Source organism: Taudactylus pleione, unplaced genomic scaffold, assembly GCF_031769625.1.
Source record: "Taudactylus pleione unplaced genomic scaffold, aTauple2 ptg000136l, whole genome shotgun sequence".
In the NCBI taxonomy this organism is placed as follows: Eukaryota; Metazoa; Chordata; class Amphibia; order Anura; family Myobatrachidae; genus Taudactylus; species Taudactylus pleione.
Window position 1 is genome coordinate 1,232,708 of NW_028284538.1, and position 18,761 is coordinate 1,251,468.

Sequence of the window (18,761 nt, forward strand, 5' to 3'; positions counted from 1 at the left end):
TACACTGGTGGATAGTGTCCTCCTTCTGAGTGGTCAGCTTTTGCATTCAAAGCTTTCCAGTGATAGGCACAACCAAAGCCTTCAGGAGGTTTTGGTCGGATTGTTCAGAAAGTCGTCTAATGGATAGCCGGCAAGGACCAGCGATTCGCGTGTGATACCCCTAGAGGGTACAGTTTAGTTAATATTTACAGTTGAAAAACTTACAGTTCATATATGTACAAAATGTCTTTTAAGTGATGTATTTACACAGTATGTTATATCAGGAAGCCGTTCACTCCACATACAAGTTAAACCCCTCCTGCAGAGAAAATGGAACCCACTGCTCACCCAGTACACAGGGAGCCAGTGGGCGCGTGATACAGGACGCTAGCATGCAACCCCTATGCAGGGGAGAACTATCCTCATAGAGGCTGAGTGAAGCAGGAGAGCGGCGCGTGCGGTCGGCGGGAAGGGGACCCGCACGCGACCGCTGGGGACATATAAGAGAGCACCCGCGTGGGCTGGAGAGGAGAGTCCTGAGGTGGTGAAGGATGGCGCAGAGTCTGTGCACTTGCCTTGGAGTCCTGAGGTGATAGCCGGCAGAGGCAGTCCTCTGTCCAGGACCCAGCAACCATCCGTGACACAGGAAGCTTGGCGCCAGCTGGGAGAAGAGTGCTGGCTGAGGGGACAAGTGAGAGGTACTCACCGGAGTGCTGCCGGGGAAAAGCCATTGCCAGGACCTGTGTAGGCAGTGAGAATCGCTGCTGTCAGGAGATCTGGGTGCGGAGCAGTCAGAGTACTGCAAGGACACTGCCGAGAGGAAGTAGCATCAGCAGGGACCACCCCCGCTACTTCCCCCTTCAAAGAGATTGACAGCCGGGGAGTGCAGAGGGCTGAGGTGCGGCTACATAACACGGAGCAGTGAGTAACAAATCCAGCCCCTGCTACTGTAGTTCCCTTCCACCTGTCAGAGTCAGCTCCAGGCCAAGCAGGGACAGCAGTTGGGGAAAGCATTCATAGACAGTGCAGCAGATCCTCCTCAGTGGGTGGCACAGCATGAGACAGGCTAGCTGATCTATATGAGGAGGGGAGAGCACCAGCAGCAGCTTCAGGACAGCTAGGTCAAGCATCAGAGTGAGGTGTGTAATAGATGGTCTAACGCAGCCCTACATTACAGTTCTACACTTCAGTGACAGCCCAAATAAAGTGCTAGGCTCAGAAGAATGTGAGCAGGATAACTAACCAATATTAGGTACTACTTCTGCCATCCACATTAAAAGCATATTCTCATTCAGTAGCAGTTGCAAAAAGTGGGAAAAGTAAATACTGCAGCAAGTAATTCAGGAGACATTTCCATGCTAATTTTATTAGTCTGCTAATCAGATACATTGCCGCAGATATACTACAGTTACATTCGAAGGGATATTGTTGCATTCTACCTTGTATTCAGGCAAGTTACCTAGTACTATCCAGTAAGAGAAGGCAGAGACGTTTAATTTGAGAATATATATACCTGCGACAAGTAACCTAAATCGTTTAAATAAAACATCAGTGCAGGATATTGCATAATATAAAAGGACACTTTGGTTTCATCCTCCAAACATTATTCTTCAACCCGGGCAACGTGTCACAAATACTGATGACTAGATAAATAATCTCTTGCATGCATTGAAAAGACTAGAAACTATTGTATTCCATTGGTTTGGTGCACCACATAATTGTTGGGCATAGTTTATACATTTATGCAATTACACCTGAATGTGAAGTTATATGTCTATTTACTGTTAACCCAACTTTTTCTGCAGTCGGAACGAGGATACAGAGTTCCAGTTATAATAAAATTTCCGGATACCAGTGTACTTTTCTGTCTTACAGTATAAGATACATTGCATTGTATATTGCTTATGTAGGAGTTATCCCTATATTGAATTGATCTTGTTGAATAAATACAACATCCTTTTGCCCATTATTGCCTGTTTCTATTTGGTAACCTTTCAGAAGAGCCCAAGGTGATCCAGAGACAGAGTACTTGGTAAGGAATCACCCTAACACACCACTAGTAGAATAGAACACGCTTTGTGGGGTGTTACACGCGTGCACGCTGAGTCCTTGCCGACCCAGACTATCTGTGGAACATGCTGGTCAACCTGACGACGATGTCACGTTCCACAGGTTCGGAGATCTCCTGCACTGAATGACGTTCAGTGAATGCCATTCAGTGTGGGCACCGCACCCGGCGACCTGAAGGACTGAACGCTAGACGTTCAGTTTTTTAGGTCGCTTAATGGATAGGCCCCTTTACACATGTGCAGTCTGAATTTTGTGCATGTGCGAGCAGAAAAGACCATGCATGCGCTGTCCACCTATACGGTCTTGTACACATGCATGGCTTTACACATGCTCTATGCGCAAAGAAGTTCAAAGCAGGACGAAGGGGCCTATGTATCAAGCTGTTTTTACATAAAGTTACGTAGAAACTGCAGTTTCTGCATCATTTTATGTATGTTAGTTATGTACTAATGGCACAATCGAGGAGATTTCACAGAAATCTCTGGTGGAGTGCTAATTAGCACTTCAGATCACAGTTCCCATTATGATCAATGGGGACTATGATCTGACCCCTATATGTGCCAAACTACAATAAGCAAAGCTTTTCGGAGTTTGGTCCTGGTAGTTTACACCATCTTCAGATGGTGTAAACTGCTTTATGCCTATGGAGGCTTAGGGGCAGATGAGAGATCTTTCGATCTCTCTCTCGGCAGGCTCAGGAAGTGTGCAGTGCCAACATCACAGATTTGCCAGGGATATAACTCGCAGGGACAGCGGTTGCCTGTCCCTGGAAGTTCTCCTTTGTAAATAGCGGGGATATTTTCATTAGAGATTAAAATCTCCCCTGCGATATAAATAGTTAATAATTCCGGCGGTTCTGCAATTATTAGTACATAGACCCCAAATCCCCCTTCGCATCAGCATTATGTTGGGATGCTGATACTCACTTGCCGGAGAGGCAGGTTTACACAGGACTTCTCTGACAGATGTTTTGTTTTTTATTTCACTAAATAAAATGCAAAGAGTGGTGCAAAAATCAGCGATATGTGCCAATATTTTACACACCACGAACCTGAGCCCCTAACATGGAGTACATCAATTAGTTCATAGTGTTCACTCTAGGTCTGGCAGCAGGCAGGGCACCGGACCTAGAGACAGGGCACTTCTGCGTGCGCTGAAAGTGTGTGCCCGAATAGTGGGCGTGACCAAAATGGGGCATGTCTTTATGACACGCCCTATTTTCGTCACTCCCGGGGGGCGTGCCCGGTACACACGGACATGCCGGACAGCCCCCAAGCCCTGCGGTCACAGTTAAGGCCCGGCAAGCACGGACACCGGGGTCCTGCCAGATACCCAGATTGGTACTGGCGTCACGGTGCAGACGGGGTGAAGGAGCGGCAGCACAGACGTCCAATGGAGAGTCTTTTGCTGCACCCTCTGAAGATAGTGAAACTACCTTAAATCATAAAAATAAAATAAAATAGATTTAGGGGCTACTAAGCAGCCCCTCTGCGATAACAGTGACCTGACTCCGGCTGGGCACCAACTCAAACTGTGGTGCCTCTGGCTCGGAGGCAGGGTTATAGGGAAAGTGGGCCCAATGCATCCTGGGAGCTGAAAGCTTTAACTGCGTGGTGTCCAGATTTGGTTCCCAACCTATATCCCAAGGTCTCCCTGTGGAGCTTATGAACCCTGAAGAAGAAATTTATAATAGCGGCACGCATTGTGCTGCTCTAACTCTTCCTGCTTCGCCTCTTTACCAAGGCAAAGCAAGAAGCACTACTGATGAGATGTATGAACATCATCAACCTAGTGTTGATGCCCTAGCTTCTCACCACCCGGCCGGCTCCACTGGTCCTGCGCGGGATCCCACAAACATCGCGAGTCCAGCATGCAGCCCCCAGAGCTGGCAGCCGCCACAGAAGGACAGCGCTGTCTCTGCTGTGGTGGTAGGGTATTGACAACTGTAGCTGTCAATATTGATAGCTGCAGCTGTCGGAATGGTCAGTGGCACTGTTTATACATCATCCTGCACATCAGCACTACTATGCTGTAGACAGCAGCACCAATAATGACAGGGACACATAGTTGTCATTCACCTCAGAACCCCAGACTAATACATGGCGAAGAAGTGTTATCCGCACAAATAACATGCGCTGATATCACTCCTCTCCCATACCGCTGCTTAATACATCTACCCCTTTGTGTTATGATGCATTTCTATTGCTGTCCAGGAGACACCCTTGAAAATACAGATGATGCTGGAATATTTGTCACCTCCTTTATTAGTGTATAGAGCAGGGCATTAGAATATAGACAGAGAATTACCTTTCCATAGCTGCCATGTCCAAGCACACGTAGGATGTGAAAGCACTGAGGAGAGAGTGTCTCCTGCCCGGGACAGATGCTGCTGTCTGAAAGGTCATACTCAGTACAAGGGGAGCCAGACCTAGAGGGAAAACACCAAGTACTGTTAGTACAATTAAACCTTCTACTGACCAGCTCAACTCTCTGATAGCCTGTTATAAAGAACCAACACATAATGATACTTTACAATGATTAATAAAAGGAACCAGAAGAACTATCGTACTTACACATCGCAAAATCCTATTAGGTCAGAGTCATCATCCTGAAACAAAAAGGAAAATATTTAGAGTAGATAAAACTACATTACTTGAAGACAACACTATTCACAGTGCAGAGGCTGTTACTGGCAATGAAAGTAGTACCGTCAATCAGTATACAACGCTGCAGAGTGTGGCCGACCAGCAGGGAAACGGTAATAGAGCAGGGAGAAGTGATAGGGAGTTTGTAGAGATAATATTATACGAGTTACTTATAACATGGCTTTTCCAGTTAGCAAATCACAATACTCAATTTCATGACCGCAGTACGCTTCAATGTTACAAGTGCTCATAGATTTCCACCATGCACGAAAGTTTACGGAGCAAGATGGCCACGTGTGAGGAGGAGAGGAAGCGTGCACAGATCTGTGGGAAGAGTTGGATAGAATAAGGGTGTAAGTGAAGTGCACATGTGCCTACCATTAGGGAGATAATTCATTGTATTGGCTCACTCCGTGTAACGGGGGAAAAAAAAAAAAAAAACTTTACACAAAAAAGTGGCTTCTCTCTAGTGAATAATACAAGACATACATGAAGCTAAACCAGTCAGCATTTTAGAAGAAAACCGAAAGGGATGCTTATAAAGTGGTGGCAAGTTGGACCGTGATGTCATAGTTACACAGATATTTAGGACTATCCGGATCTCCCTTTAGCAGAGTATGTGTACACAATTTCCGTGGTCAGAGACTCATTCAGAGATGGACACTAATGACACCGCTGTTGCACATCTGTTGCAGCCACCAGGACTTGTATTGAGACGCCATCGGCAGCTTTGCAATTCCAACATTTGAGCAGATATACCCCCATTCCCTCCCCCAAACACACCTTGTCAATCACACTGCGAGCTAATCCACTCGCGTCTGCCAATGGTAAAGAAAGTTAACGCATGTGGAGTGCGACTCAAACGTATTATTATTATCCTTTATTTATATGGCGCCACAAGGGTTCCGCAGCGCCTTACTTAGTACAGAAACATAGTACATAAACATAGTACATAAACATAGTACATAAACATAGTACATAAACATAGTACATAAACATAGTACATAAACAGTTGAACAGAACAAGAAAACAGTGTCATACAGTTTAAGACACTACAAGACAAGTACATGGTATATAAACACTGCTGCAACAGAAGCAGGATGGCAAAAGTCACGGGTTAGGTGCTTTTGAGTATAGAGCAGATAGTATAAGTAAAGAAAGGATAAGCACAAGAGGATAGAGGGCCCTGCTCATGAGAGCTTACATTCTAAAGGGAATGGGCAGACAGACAGGGGTGACACAGATGGGGTAGACAGTGAGCGTGGGACAGAGGGTTAGGATGACAGATGGCTGGATTCCTATTTTACAGTATGTGTGGAAGTCATTTGAATTAAGATTTACGCCACTGACATTCTACTTTAAGACGTATGCATAGACCACGATAATCGCTCATCTGTGTACACATCGGCGCTGAATCAGGCCCTCAGTGCGCTTTGTAAACGTGAATCACACTTTTCCCACTTTAATGTGTCATTGCTATGGCTTCACAATGCTATTCATAGTTCGCAAATTAAAAAACAAATTTTTTATGAAAGAGTGGTAATAAGCTGGACTGTAGTGTGGTATTTACAGATATTCCTGTATCGCCGTTGAGCAGAGTAGGTGCACCCATTTCCACAGTCAGAGGCTGATTAAGGGTTGGATGCAAGCTTACTACATTGTGCTAAACTCTTTTTTTATGGGGCACAACTTCACTATACCAGTTAAAAATATTTATTCCGTTTCATTAAAAGTTCAACACGCAATAAGTAAATCCCAACAAATATATAGAAAAGAAAAGGAAATACCACCTCACAGCAGTGAGGTTGTGGGTTCGATTCCCAGTACGGCCCTAAATGTGTGGAGTTTGTATATTCTCTCTGTGCTTGCGTGGGTTTCCTCCGGGTGCTCCAGTTTCCTCCCACACTCCAAAAATATACTGGCAGGTTAATTGGCTCCCAACACAAAATTATCCCTAGTGCATGTGGTAGGGAATATAGGGGGAGATGTATGAAGCCCAGAAGCCACGTTTATGTGCGCTGATACCGCTTCTCCCCGATGTATGATCGGGGGTCTTTGCGGTAAACGCTGTTATCTACAAGATAGCAGCGCTGATAGCCTGGGCCGTTCGGCCTGCTGTAGCTGTCGTTATCGACAGCTACAGACTGGCGCTAGCCTATCCCCACAGCAGGGATAGTGCTGTCCCTGCTGCGGCAGCTGCCGGCTCCAGGCTACACATGGGGATCTCGCGATACTTGCGAGATCCCGCACATGCTCAGTGGAGCCGGGCCAGGACTGACACACACAGCGCATCAGCACTAGGCTGACGCGCTGTGGTCTCTAGCGGGTAGCGCCGGAGGGGGGAGTTAACGCGCCCCCTCTCTGGCTGATGAGATGTTTATACATCTCATCTGTAGTGCTTCCTGCTTCGCCTCGGTAAAGAGGCGAAGCGGGAAGCGTTATAGTGGCATGTTAAGTGCCGCTATCATACATCTACCCCCTTGATTATTAGCTCCACTGGGGCAGGGACTGATGTGAATGGACAAATATTCTCTGTAAAAGCGCTGCGTAATATGTGTGCGCTATATAAATAACGGGTAATAAATAAATATCAAAACCGAACTCCACGGTAACAATACCATGGTCATCAATATTCATATAAATAGAGACCTCTAGATAATATGAGATATGGTAAGAACTTACCTTTGTTATCTCTATTTCTACGAAGTCCATAGGGTTCCACAGGATACCTTGGGGTATAGGCGATGGCGGCAGACATCCAGGCACCACAGAGTTAAATTCTCAGCCTCCCAGGATGCACTGGGGTCCCTCTCCTATACCCCGCCCCCGAGCCTCAGGCCACTCAGTTTCGTAACAAGCCATAGGCCGGAGCAGGAGCAAAAAAGAGAGAGAAGAAAGTCTGGAACACACAAGAATCACATTCTCACCAGAAGGAGACGGAGAAACCGGTGACCAGATCAAAGCCCATCTGCAGTACAGGTGCGACAGGGCGGGAGTCCTGTGGAACCCTATGGACTTCATAGAAATAGAGATAACAAAGGTAAGTTCTTACCATATCTCATATTTTCTACTTCAGGGTCCATAGGGTATCCACAGGATACCTTGGGGATGTCCCAAAGCAGTATCCTTTAAGGGTGGGGACGCTCCTGTGCTGTAAGGAGAATCCGCCGCCCGAAGGAAGCATCCTGAGAGGCGAAGGTATCAAAAACATAATACCTTACAAAAATATGGACAGATGACCACGTGGCTGCCAATCACCGCTGAAGCGCCACGTTGAGCTGCCCACGAAGGAACCACAGACCTAGTGGAAGAGCTTTAAAAGAGGATGGAACAGGAAGACCTGTGAATCCATCCTGCCAAAGCTAGCGCAGTGGCAGGCCAACCCATTTTATGGAAACCAGAAAGGACAAAACCGAGAGTCTGATTTCTTAAATGGACTGGTACGGTCAACTTAAATTCTTAGAGCCCGTAACACATCCAAAGAGGCCTCACCAGCAGAAAGGACTGGGGAAGTAAAGGCAGGTACTATAATTTCCTCATTGATGTGGAAACTAGACACCACCGTAGGTACAAAACCAGGGCAAGTGCGAAGCACTGCCCTGTTCCTAGGAAAGATGAGAAAGAGGGAGGTCTACATGACAGAGCCCCCCATTCTGAGATCCTACCGGCCAAATCAATGGCCAGAAGGAATACATTCCTAGCCATAAGCCATTTGAAGTCCACTGAGCCCAGTGGATCAAATGGCGGTCCTCAGAGAGCCCTAAAGACCACAGCCAAATCCCAAGGAGCAACAAAGGGATGCTGAATATAATGTATACCCTGCACAAAGGTGCGGACATCAGAGTAGCAATCCTACGATGAAACCAACAGGGCAGAAACCTGCACCGTCAGGTAAGCAAGGCGAAGACCGTTATCTAAGCCCACCTGTAGGAAAGCCAACACTCTGGATATCCGGAATACCCGAGGAGCAGAGCCTGTAGGGCGACACAACTGAAAGAAAGTATGCCATACATGATGGTAAATTCTTGCAGATAAAATCTTCCGAGCTCTTAGCATGGACATAGGCCCTGTTAACTATAGAGCTGGAAAAACTCCTAGACCTTAAGAGGGCAGTCTCCACCGCCACACCGGCAAGGACAGACAACCCAGGTCTGGGTATCAGCCAGGATCCTGAGACAACAGGTCTGGTCGTAGAGGTAACAGCTTCTGAGTGTTAACTGAAACACTCCAAAGATCTGAGTAATAGTGCCGTCTGGCCCACGCACGAGCTATCAGCAGGAGAGCGCCTCCTTCTTGCTATTACTGGAAGAAGGGATAACGGAGGGAAGAGGTACACAAATTAGAAGGTCCACTGGACCAACATACGTCTACCATAAGAGTCTCATCTCTGAAAGGCTCCACTTGTTCACCAGAAGATTGAACACCTCCTGATGAAGAGGACATTTCCCTGAATGCACGTCCTGACGGCTGGGAAAGCCTGCTTTCTATCTGAGGATTTCTGAATGAACACTGCCGATGACGGCAGGGATATAGCCTTCCACCCAAGCCAGAATTCGGGACACCACTGTTAGTGTCGCCCGACTTCGGGAACCACCTAGGTGGTTTACATAAGCCATCATGATGGCGTGGTCAGACCGTACCTGCACGGTATTTCCGTGGAGGACCTGTTCTGCATGCTGGAGAACCATGAATACTGCTCAGGGTTCTCAGATGTTTATGGGAAGCGCAAAAACTACTGGTGTCCACCTGCCCTGGAACAAGTGTGGACCTGTCACTGCTTCCCAGCCACGGATACTGGCGTCCGTTGTCAGAAGGACCCGGTGCGCAATCCCAAAGGGGGTGCCCCTTGTTTAGGTAAGCTTTCCACAGCCACCAGGCCAGAGAAAGACAAACCTTCGGGGAAAGCACTATTGACTTTATCCTATGGGGCAACCCATCCCATCCGGAGAGGATCAATTTTTCTAGAGTGACACTGGGTACTCTCCACCATGTCGAACAGCGACACCCTGGAACCACATTGCCGAGTGAATAGACACTCGGTGACTCTGCAGGCAACTGCGTACCTTTGCCTGTAATGCAGAGATCTTTTCCTCAATCACAAAGATCCTCAGATGTTGGGATATGGAGCATCCTCTGTGAAGAATCAGAGAGGACCATTTCCAGTGTATCAGTCAGCCCTAACGTAGCAACACAGATATTGTCCATTGCAGATGGCACTGAAGTATCTCTGGAGACTCTGGTAACACCAGGAGGTCGCCCGGATTGGGTAACAAGCGGACCCCCTGCATCTGCAGGTGGGCTGCCATAACTGCCATGACCCTGGTAAAACTGGAAATGCTTATCGACCACTGCAAACCTGAGGAAAAACACTGGTGTTCGAAGAAAATAGGGACATTCAGGTAGTCACCCTGAATATATCCAGCGACACCACAAAATTCCCAGGCTCCATTGAGTGATGGAATGCAGGGTCCCCCTCCTGAACCAAGGAACCCTTAAGAATTTGTTGAAGGATTCGAGGTTGAGGATGTCCAGGTAAAACCCATTGGGTTTCCGTACCAGAAAGAGGATGGAGTAATACCTCGTTCCCCTTTGGGGCAATGGAATAGGTACTATAACTCCTGCCTGGAGCATAGAGTGTAACACCCTCAAAAATTACAGGGCCTTGTCTTGAATTGACAGAAGACCTGTAATGAAAAACCGTCTGGGAGGCTTTTACCGGGAGGAGAGGACATACATTCAAGAAAATACTTCTCTTACCCCAGTGTCCGTGGAGGTCAGACACCAGCACTGGGCGAACTGGAGAAGCCGGCCTCCAACTCTGGGGTCCCCCGAGAGGAGGCCCGTACCCTGAGGCTGAAGGCTTATAGTCTAACTTGGGAGTAGGACGTCTTGTAATCCAAGCCTGTTCTTATGGCTGAGCAGATTTCCTGGCTACTGACTGTCTTGGAAAGCTATATTTTAGACTTACCCTGGCCTCACAGGGCCGAAAAGACAAAACCCCAGACCCCGATGGGACTGTAGCCGATGGCAGACGTAGCTGCTGCCTGCGGGGCCACAATTGTGTCCAGATGAGGGCCAAACAGGACCTGTCCTGTAAAACGCAAAGCATTCCAAATGGAATCTGCGTCCGCTTTCCAAGAGCGCAAGCACAGGGAGCCCCTCCAGCAAGGGAATAATTGGATTTTAGATATATTTGCACCTTGCAATGTGTAACCTCCTTCAAGGAGGACCTGGAGGGCATGGGCCACGCAACACTCCTCACTAGGCGTGTAACATGAGAATCTACCCGTAACGGTAACTCCCATTGGGAAAAATAATTATCCGCAAAGGGGTATGCAAAAGGTCAACCGTTTTTGAGGCTGGAACCGCTTACCCGGATTTTCCACGCCTCCTCTAAATGATCCACCTGACCAGATAGAGGAATTACAGTGGCAACACCCTTATCCTTTAAGAAGGCATAGTTGGATTTAGCCACGGGGGATATGTAATAACAAAAGCCGCACGGACTGCCCGTATAAGGCCAGGTATATAGACTTTAGACCCAGACTACGCCTCCTTTGCACTAAGGGGCTCGTGTCTGAAAAAGTCAATAATGTCACAGTCATCAGACGTCATGTCCTTACCCGTCTGAGACCCGAAAGGCCGTTTAGAAGGCCGAAATGGTGACTCCCCCTGTAAAACGTCCATCAGGTGCTATACCATTTTGACAATAAATTCACCCACACAGTCTCCTGCGAGACCTGGGGGGGGCGAAAAACAGGATACACTGGGGTACCAACAACTGCCCAGGGACCCCTGCATGTGATGAGACCACCACTCGCTGCGATAACCCCTATGGGGAAACGCAGGGAGCGTTGCCCACAAGGGCTGTAAGCATCTTAGCCAGCCGAGGGCGGTCCCTTTTTGTGCAGGCACAGTGACAGAAATGGGGCATGATATATAATACAACATGCCCCCCATAAACCCTCAGCGTCTACATATCCTTCCACTAACTGCACATGATATCAGTGCATTATAGCTGGAAGAGGATATCCTCGTTCACTTTCAGACATGAGGATTGTGAACGGAGCGTATGTGACCTCCCACACAGAAAAACCACGTTTACTGTGAGGTAATAAACACCCTGCAACACCGCACCGCAAGGGCTGTAGCAGAAGAACAGGGATAGGAAAAAGGCTGACAGTCAGAAATGAAAGTACAGGCAAACAGCGCTAGCATTTAAGTCACATACAATGCACAGATAACATCCTGCATTACAAGCACTGCGATCAACTACACAGACCAGAGCCTGGTAGGAAACAGTGCTGCATACACTGACCTTAATTGAAGGGGAGGTATGCGGGGGACCCGGACCGCAATGGCACCTGTAACAGCTTCCAGCAGCGTTTGTCATTCCCAGCACATGTAGTGAGAAAATGGCCACCGAGGAGCAGAGAGGAGGCGGGCCCGGGGGAGGAGCGCTGACACAGCCCGCTCAGACCGCTGTGGAAAGGCACTGTGCAGCGGGGGAGACGCCGGCTGTGAGACAGGGAAGGCATTCTCCCCTGGCCTGCTATTAACCCCTGGGACGCCGCGCTGTACCGCGCATGCTGCGGTCCGCTGTCCCTGGTGGTCTAATGGAAGGTGCAGGATCAGTACCTGGCCCCACGCGCAGCCGGTCCCCAGGGAGCCCCCTGCCTGGGGACCAAAAAGGACTGTGTTACCGGCGGGTGTATATATACAGTTATTTGCTTTATAAAATAGTGAAACAGAATTAATATTGTTTTTAACTGATATAGTGAAGTTGTGCCCCCATAAAAAAAGTTTATTTTCTTTTTTGGTTCTATTTGTCAATGAGCACCGCCAGACAAACCATTAATATTATTTAAATGATTGGTTGAATAGGATTTATCCTTGGTGATATTACAAAATACTCATTTCACTTGTATTCTGGCTTTAGATTACGCCCATGTTACCTGTGCAGAGACTATACTTGTTCTCACTACATTATGGTAATGCCAGAATTTGTCTCTGTAGCCTATCTAGTCTACTGCTCTTATGTCTGTAGCCATCATTATTATTGTAAGGACTTACGCCAGCCCCATACTGGGTGCAACAGATCCGTCTGAAACAGCCATCCCATCTCCAATGGGCGCTGAAGTCGGCCAACATGCCCACGAGACAGATCGGTTCTGTGTGAATGCATGATCACCTCCTAGATGCCAGCCAGTAACGTCCATTTAACAGATAGTGTTCCGTCGATGGACGCATCAATCTGTATATAGTGGTGAACTCTATGCACATGTAGTATGCTGAAATCCGTGAGAATTGTCCACATTGCGACCAAGTTTCTTTTTTTTTGCCCTGCGCAAGCGTCAGAGTCGCACAACAGTCATTTGATTGCCAACAACAGTCACAGAGAGGATTTGGACACAGAAAGATAGCAAGTGACCATTTGTGCGAGGTTATGGGGTGGGAGGCAAGTCAAAGGCAGGCACGTCAAGGCCATTTTGGGTGAGTCTCATCCTGCAACTGTGTAACGCAGTTAGAATGACTCCGGAGACTGACTTATAACGGACATGAAGGTTGCTCAGATGACTGATGGTGCATCTTTGTATGCAAGCAGTACATCTGTATAAATTCTCATGGCAGCGACTTAGAATATTAGCACAAAACCACTGTGCACACAATCACAGTCGCAAAGAGATATGCAGATCTGAATCAGGCCCACTGCCTCAGTATAGCCACTGTTGAATTCTAGTAAGGACAGAAGATCTACTAATTGCTCTCACTCAATAGTGAGCCCAGGGCTCCAGGCAGTGTACACCATTCCCCCATCATGCATACCAGCCCACCCAGATAGCACTCATTTACTAAGCTCCACCCCCTAAGGAGACCTCCCCTCCCCTCCCCCTTCTTCCCAGCCCCACTCACTGGGTCATTGTCATCGCTCTTCTCCTCTGTTTCCAGGTCCAGATCAAAGACAGCAGCCATTGCTGCCTTATACCGGAACATAAAGAGAGCGCTATTTCCGGGTACATGTTCTCATAGTTATAGCACCTGGGTAACAAGTGACTAATTCATGCTAATAACTTCCTGTCTCTAGTCTTACGTAGACTTTACATAGGATTTGGCTCTGGCAAAATGGCCGCCGCCGAGGCCACCCGAGTATCGATAGTGCAAGACACTTTAGTGAAGAAATAGTTACTCGGTGCTAGTGATGGGGCGCATTGTAACTTTGCTTAATGTCTTCATTTAAAAACGCTTCATATAAGCGGAGTCTCCGGAAACATGGCCGCCGGCGTCCATTCACAGCAGTTGGGTGTTTTATAGTTCGGGGTATCACAGCGCACCACAGTGGTGTTCCAGCAAACTGTTTATTTACGAATTATCCGCCACACATTTGTAATGATATCACTGCCATCTACTGGACTCCGAGAGAACTGCATGTAAAATCAGATATTTCATTACAGCTTAACAGATTGACTTCAGTGCAATGTAGACTGTGATTCTATTTAAGAATTTTAGATGATCCTTCTGGCAATTGGTGCTATCTTTAAGAACTCCAGGTATCAGGAAATGTTAGAGTTTGTTCAATTAAATAATGCTGGTCAGCTTGAGAAATGCATGTGAGAAGTCATTATTTCTTTGTGGCCAAATGTAGACATACCGTGGATACCACTACACTGCCTACATTGGCAGATATTGAGGAACCTTTCAGAGCATGGCATCATGGGCAGTTTATATATATATATATATATATATATATATATAGTCAAAGCTGGATAATTGGCTGAGACAAGATCAGTTTAAAATTGAATCGAAGCGACGCCATCTTGCGACTGGCCGCAAGACGCCATCTTGGAAATGAGATCGCAAGATGCCATTTTGCGAATGGCCGCCCAAGCGCCATTTTAGATAAACTCACAATTAAGTACATTTGGCGATATAACTATTAGCACCATGCGATTGCATCTTTCACTATTTCTCACACACATTAATACGCACAATTGCGCTGTTAACTAGTCGCATATTAGCGAATGCATAAGACCTTGTATGAAAACGCTGTTTTATTGGCTTCATGCGCACGCATCTGCTCCATGTTAACTAGCGTCTTTATATCAAACCCCGCATACTCACACATTACAGATCCACATACAAGGTTCCATAAGCTTTAAGGGATAAGATTTAAGTTCGTTCATTTAGTATAAATGCTGTGAAATAAAGATTATTTGGTGACTAAGGTTTTATACATGATAAGTAAGCTGTGTTTGGTATTGTACTGATGTGTACTCTTTCAACAGAATTCCGGTATTATCGGTGTGGAGATTGCATCATGCATTCTCAACTTATGGACCGCAGAGACTTCAAGCAACAAAATGCATATTATATGAACAACTGTTAGGATGTTGCAGGGGGCGGGAAGGCAGAGACCCCCAGTTGTTGGAGGCTGGGTGGGTCTATTTGAACCAGCCTGTTAAACGCTCTGTAACAGATGCTTCCCCCTCGGGAACCAATGGCATAAGCAACAAACTCCTCTATTGTTCTGTCTATTCCTGGGGGGTATAAATATGTGTGCTCCAACACTGGGTTTTTACTTAGTCTTCGTGCTGAATGCTGTATGACGAGGGGTTTCTTGCTGATGCCTAACATCTAGACCAGAAGCGCTGCGTATGTATACTGTACTTGGGTCTGTATAATTCCTTTGCGCCGAATTGTGTCTGGATCAATAGCGTGAAACTGACTGTACTTTTACTTGAATAATACTTTGTGCTTCGGAACCACATGTTCTGAGTCTGGAGTCTCTATTTATTGTATGACTGCGTACGCAATTTAGCGTCATCCTTAGAAGGTATAGGCAGGATATTAGAAGGTTTAGGAAGGAGTGTATAGAGGTTCAATTTCAGTATCGTTAGTTACTAAAGGATAATGTTCCACTTTACCTGTTACACCCATTGTTGGTACTGTCTCGTTGGTCACCTGTAAATTAACGGGAGATTTCATCACTGACCTGGTCGCCCCTGTGTCTACAAGAAAAGGATATTCAGTACCAGCTACATCAACCATCATGACCGGTTCTTCCCTAGTACTTCTCGTTAACCTGACTATCTGTAGACTACAGGTATGACCTGACCCCTAGCGTTGGCTACCATTCTTCAATAAAGCATTTACGGCCACAATTGGAGCTGGTGCCTGTTGAACATTTGCTGGTCTCTGTGCATACCCCTTATGGGGATATCCAGATCTCCCCTGATGTGGGGTTCCTACTCTTTTTACTGGACAGTTTCTACTTACATGTCCTGTTTGTTAACAATTAAAACATGCCCGTGGATCAGGTGAAAACATGTGTTGTTGTGAGGTTTGAGCAGAGGGTAAAGGTGGTGGATATGAGTAAGGATAGGGAGGGTAAGGGTATTGTGGGGGATATGAGTATGGGACCTGTGGTTGTGTTGGGTTAGCGGAATAGAGCTTTGTTTATTGTGTGGGGTTAGTGAGTGCAGGTGCGAGTGTGTCTGTTGGCTGTGATGTTACCGTCATTCCTTCCAGAGCTTGGATACTGACAGCCATTAGTTTTTCGCTCTGGATCTCCCTATTTTTTTAGATGTTTTTATCATGTTCTATAGCAGTTTCGATGAGTGTATCTATTGTGAGTCCCCTCCAGCCAGGCTGTGAGGTCTGAACCCGAGTCTTTAAATTCTCTTTCAGACCGTCCGTGAGTATAGTGACTATCATTCCCCTGTGGTGAGTGCTATCTTTAATATCTTCTATCCCAGTGTACTGGGTGATAGCCTGCAGAGCCCGATCGCAATAATCCTCTGCAGATTCACTCTCCTTTTGCTTAATGGTGAAAATTTTGTTCCAGTTAACTACTACCGGAACATATATACCCAATTGAGTTACAATGTAGGAAATGTTACCTTGGTTTACTTGGTCTGTTAAGGGAACGTCACCATCCAATACACAATCCGTGATAAATTTTGTCACGTCGGTATTACGTGACAGACAGGCCCTTAACACCACACGCCAATCTTTATTAGTTGGCTCATGTGAACTACCCAAATTCCTCAAAAATCTTTGACATTTGGCTAGTTCCTTTTTGGGATCGGGGAAATCATTTATGATGGAATTTAGTTCTGGTCTTGTCCAAGGACAATGCATTACTACTTCCCTCGTGGGCACTACACCGTTCGCATCTGCATTTCCATTCGGAACAGTTATTGTCCGAATGGGATGCAGACCGGCAGCCCTCTACCTTTGACCTGGTTACCTGGCTGGGGGTTTAATCTGCTGCTGCTACATATGGTATGAACAACTTCCTCTATGGGTGCAGAGTGTGTTAACACTTCCCTTGCTGTTACCGAAGGAGATGGCGGCACCACTCGTGATTGTGGTGATGCAGCATCTATCATTTGCACAGCATGGGAAATGGCAGACATTACAATAGGCTCATCATCCACATCATAAACATTTTCTTTATGGTTACTTAAGAGGGGGTACAAATTGCTTGTTACATTTTTATGGGTATTTTTGGTAACTGTACTTGCACCTCCATCCACATAAGGTGGGGGAGGTGAGCGTGAACTGCTGGCAATCCTTTCCAAAATGCTACGTTGCCGCACGTGCGCGCCATTTTGCGGCTCGCCTGTATTGCAATTTAGCGTTGTGGATGCATTCTCTGGCAATGCGCTCGCAACGCTAGTTTGTGTCGCTTGCACATTTTTAAGCCACGCATCCCCTTCATGCTGCCACAATTTTAAACATTCATAATATTTTAAATTTTTCTCTCGGGAGCGCATCAGACTGATGTGATCCCGGACATTATCTAATACATCCTTATCAAAACTACCAATTCTGGGAAACGGTCTAACACTCTTCATCGATCCGATCGGCGCCTCCATTAGCAGCACATCATTGTCTAACATCTCCACTGTTTGCGCGGCTCCCATTCTGAGACAAAATCCTACGCTTTTCAATAAAGATTTAAACAGGTGAAAGACAATCAAGATACTTTCACTTAGCTGTGGACGATATTATCGGGATGCACCCACACACCTGGATAAGATTTGAAAAAGGCAACTTCCACACCCGGATAAGATTTAGTAGGCAACTTCCACACCTATGGAAGTTTGTATGTCGGCTACTTCCACGCACCTCTATACAACAAAGACAACATGTACACCTGCTACTGTGTATAGAACGGTAAAGCTACTTACCGAGCAGCTAGACTAACCATTGCACCTAGCCCTTAAGGATCATACGATACCTTTAACTGTAGGGAACAAGTTACCCCTACCAACAAATACTCACTGTTACACACTTTTTTTTCCTACACAAAAAAATACACGTTAACCCAGATATTGATAACAATTGAAAAATGTAAACCTCAACGGCTTTGTTTAACACGTGGCAGCACAACCGGAAGTACGTATACGCTATTGTGCGACCAGTCGCATACACAATAATGCGACCACCACACAACCGTATGACAACTATTAGCTGCATACGCAAAAGTGCGTCTTTACTGTGCGCAAAACTGTGACTCAGCCGCGTGCTCAATACTGCGGCACCCCTTTAAACATAAGGTTCTATTAACAAAGGAAAACAAACTTCTTCCTCTCTTGACCCTGGATTCTAGTCAGCTTCCTTGGCTCACACGAAAACGGATAGCGATCTTTCAGCACAAAGCGGTTGCAGGTAAACCCTGCATGTGGCCACTCCACCCTTTGCTGAGATATCGATAGCCGTATGTGCCGTGTGAGTAGGTAAGTGACCTCACTACTACGAGCCCCCTACTAACGATACTGAAATTGAACCTCTATACACTCCTTCCTAAACCTTCTAATATCCTGCCTATACCTTCTAAGGATGACGCTAATTTGCGTACGCAGTCATACAATAAATAGAGACTCCAGACTCAGAACATGTGGTTCCGAAGCACAAAGTATTATTCAAGTAAAAGTACAGTCAGTTACACGCTATGATCTGTGTACAATTTAGTGCAAAGGAATTATACAGACCCAAGTACAGTATACATACGCAGCGCCTCTGGTCCAGATGTTAGGCATCAGCAAGAAACCCCTCGTCATA

At 46.4% G+C, this 18,761-nt stretch overlaps 1 protein-coding gene across 1 annotated transcript in view; it reads right to left on the reverse strand.

Annotated features, from left to right (window-relative positions):
• RPS6KB2 (ribosomal protein S6 kinase B2) overlaps nucleotides 1-13,710 on the reverse strand; it is a 41,118-nt gene extending 27,408 nt beyond the window's left edge. The window contains exons 1-3 of the mRNA XM_088473485.1: nucleotides 13,608-13,710; nucleotides 4,623-4,657; nucleotides 4,357-4,477 (exon numbers count right to left, since the gene is read on the reverse strand). Coding sequence (XP_088329611.1) covers nucleotides 4,357-4,477; nucleotides 4,623-4,657; nucleotides 13,608-13,688 — 237 coding nt within the window. The 5' untranslated portion in view covers nucleotides 13,689-13,710. The remainder of the gene's footprint in view (nucleotides 1-4,356; nucleotides 4,478-4,622; nucleotides 4,658-13,607) is intronic.
• Between the last annotated feature and the right edge of the window lie 5,051 nt (nucleotides 13,711-18,761).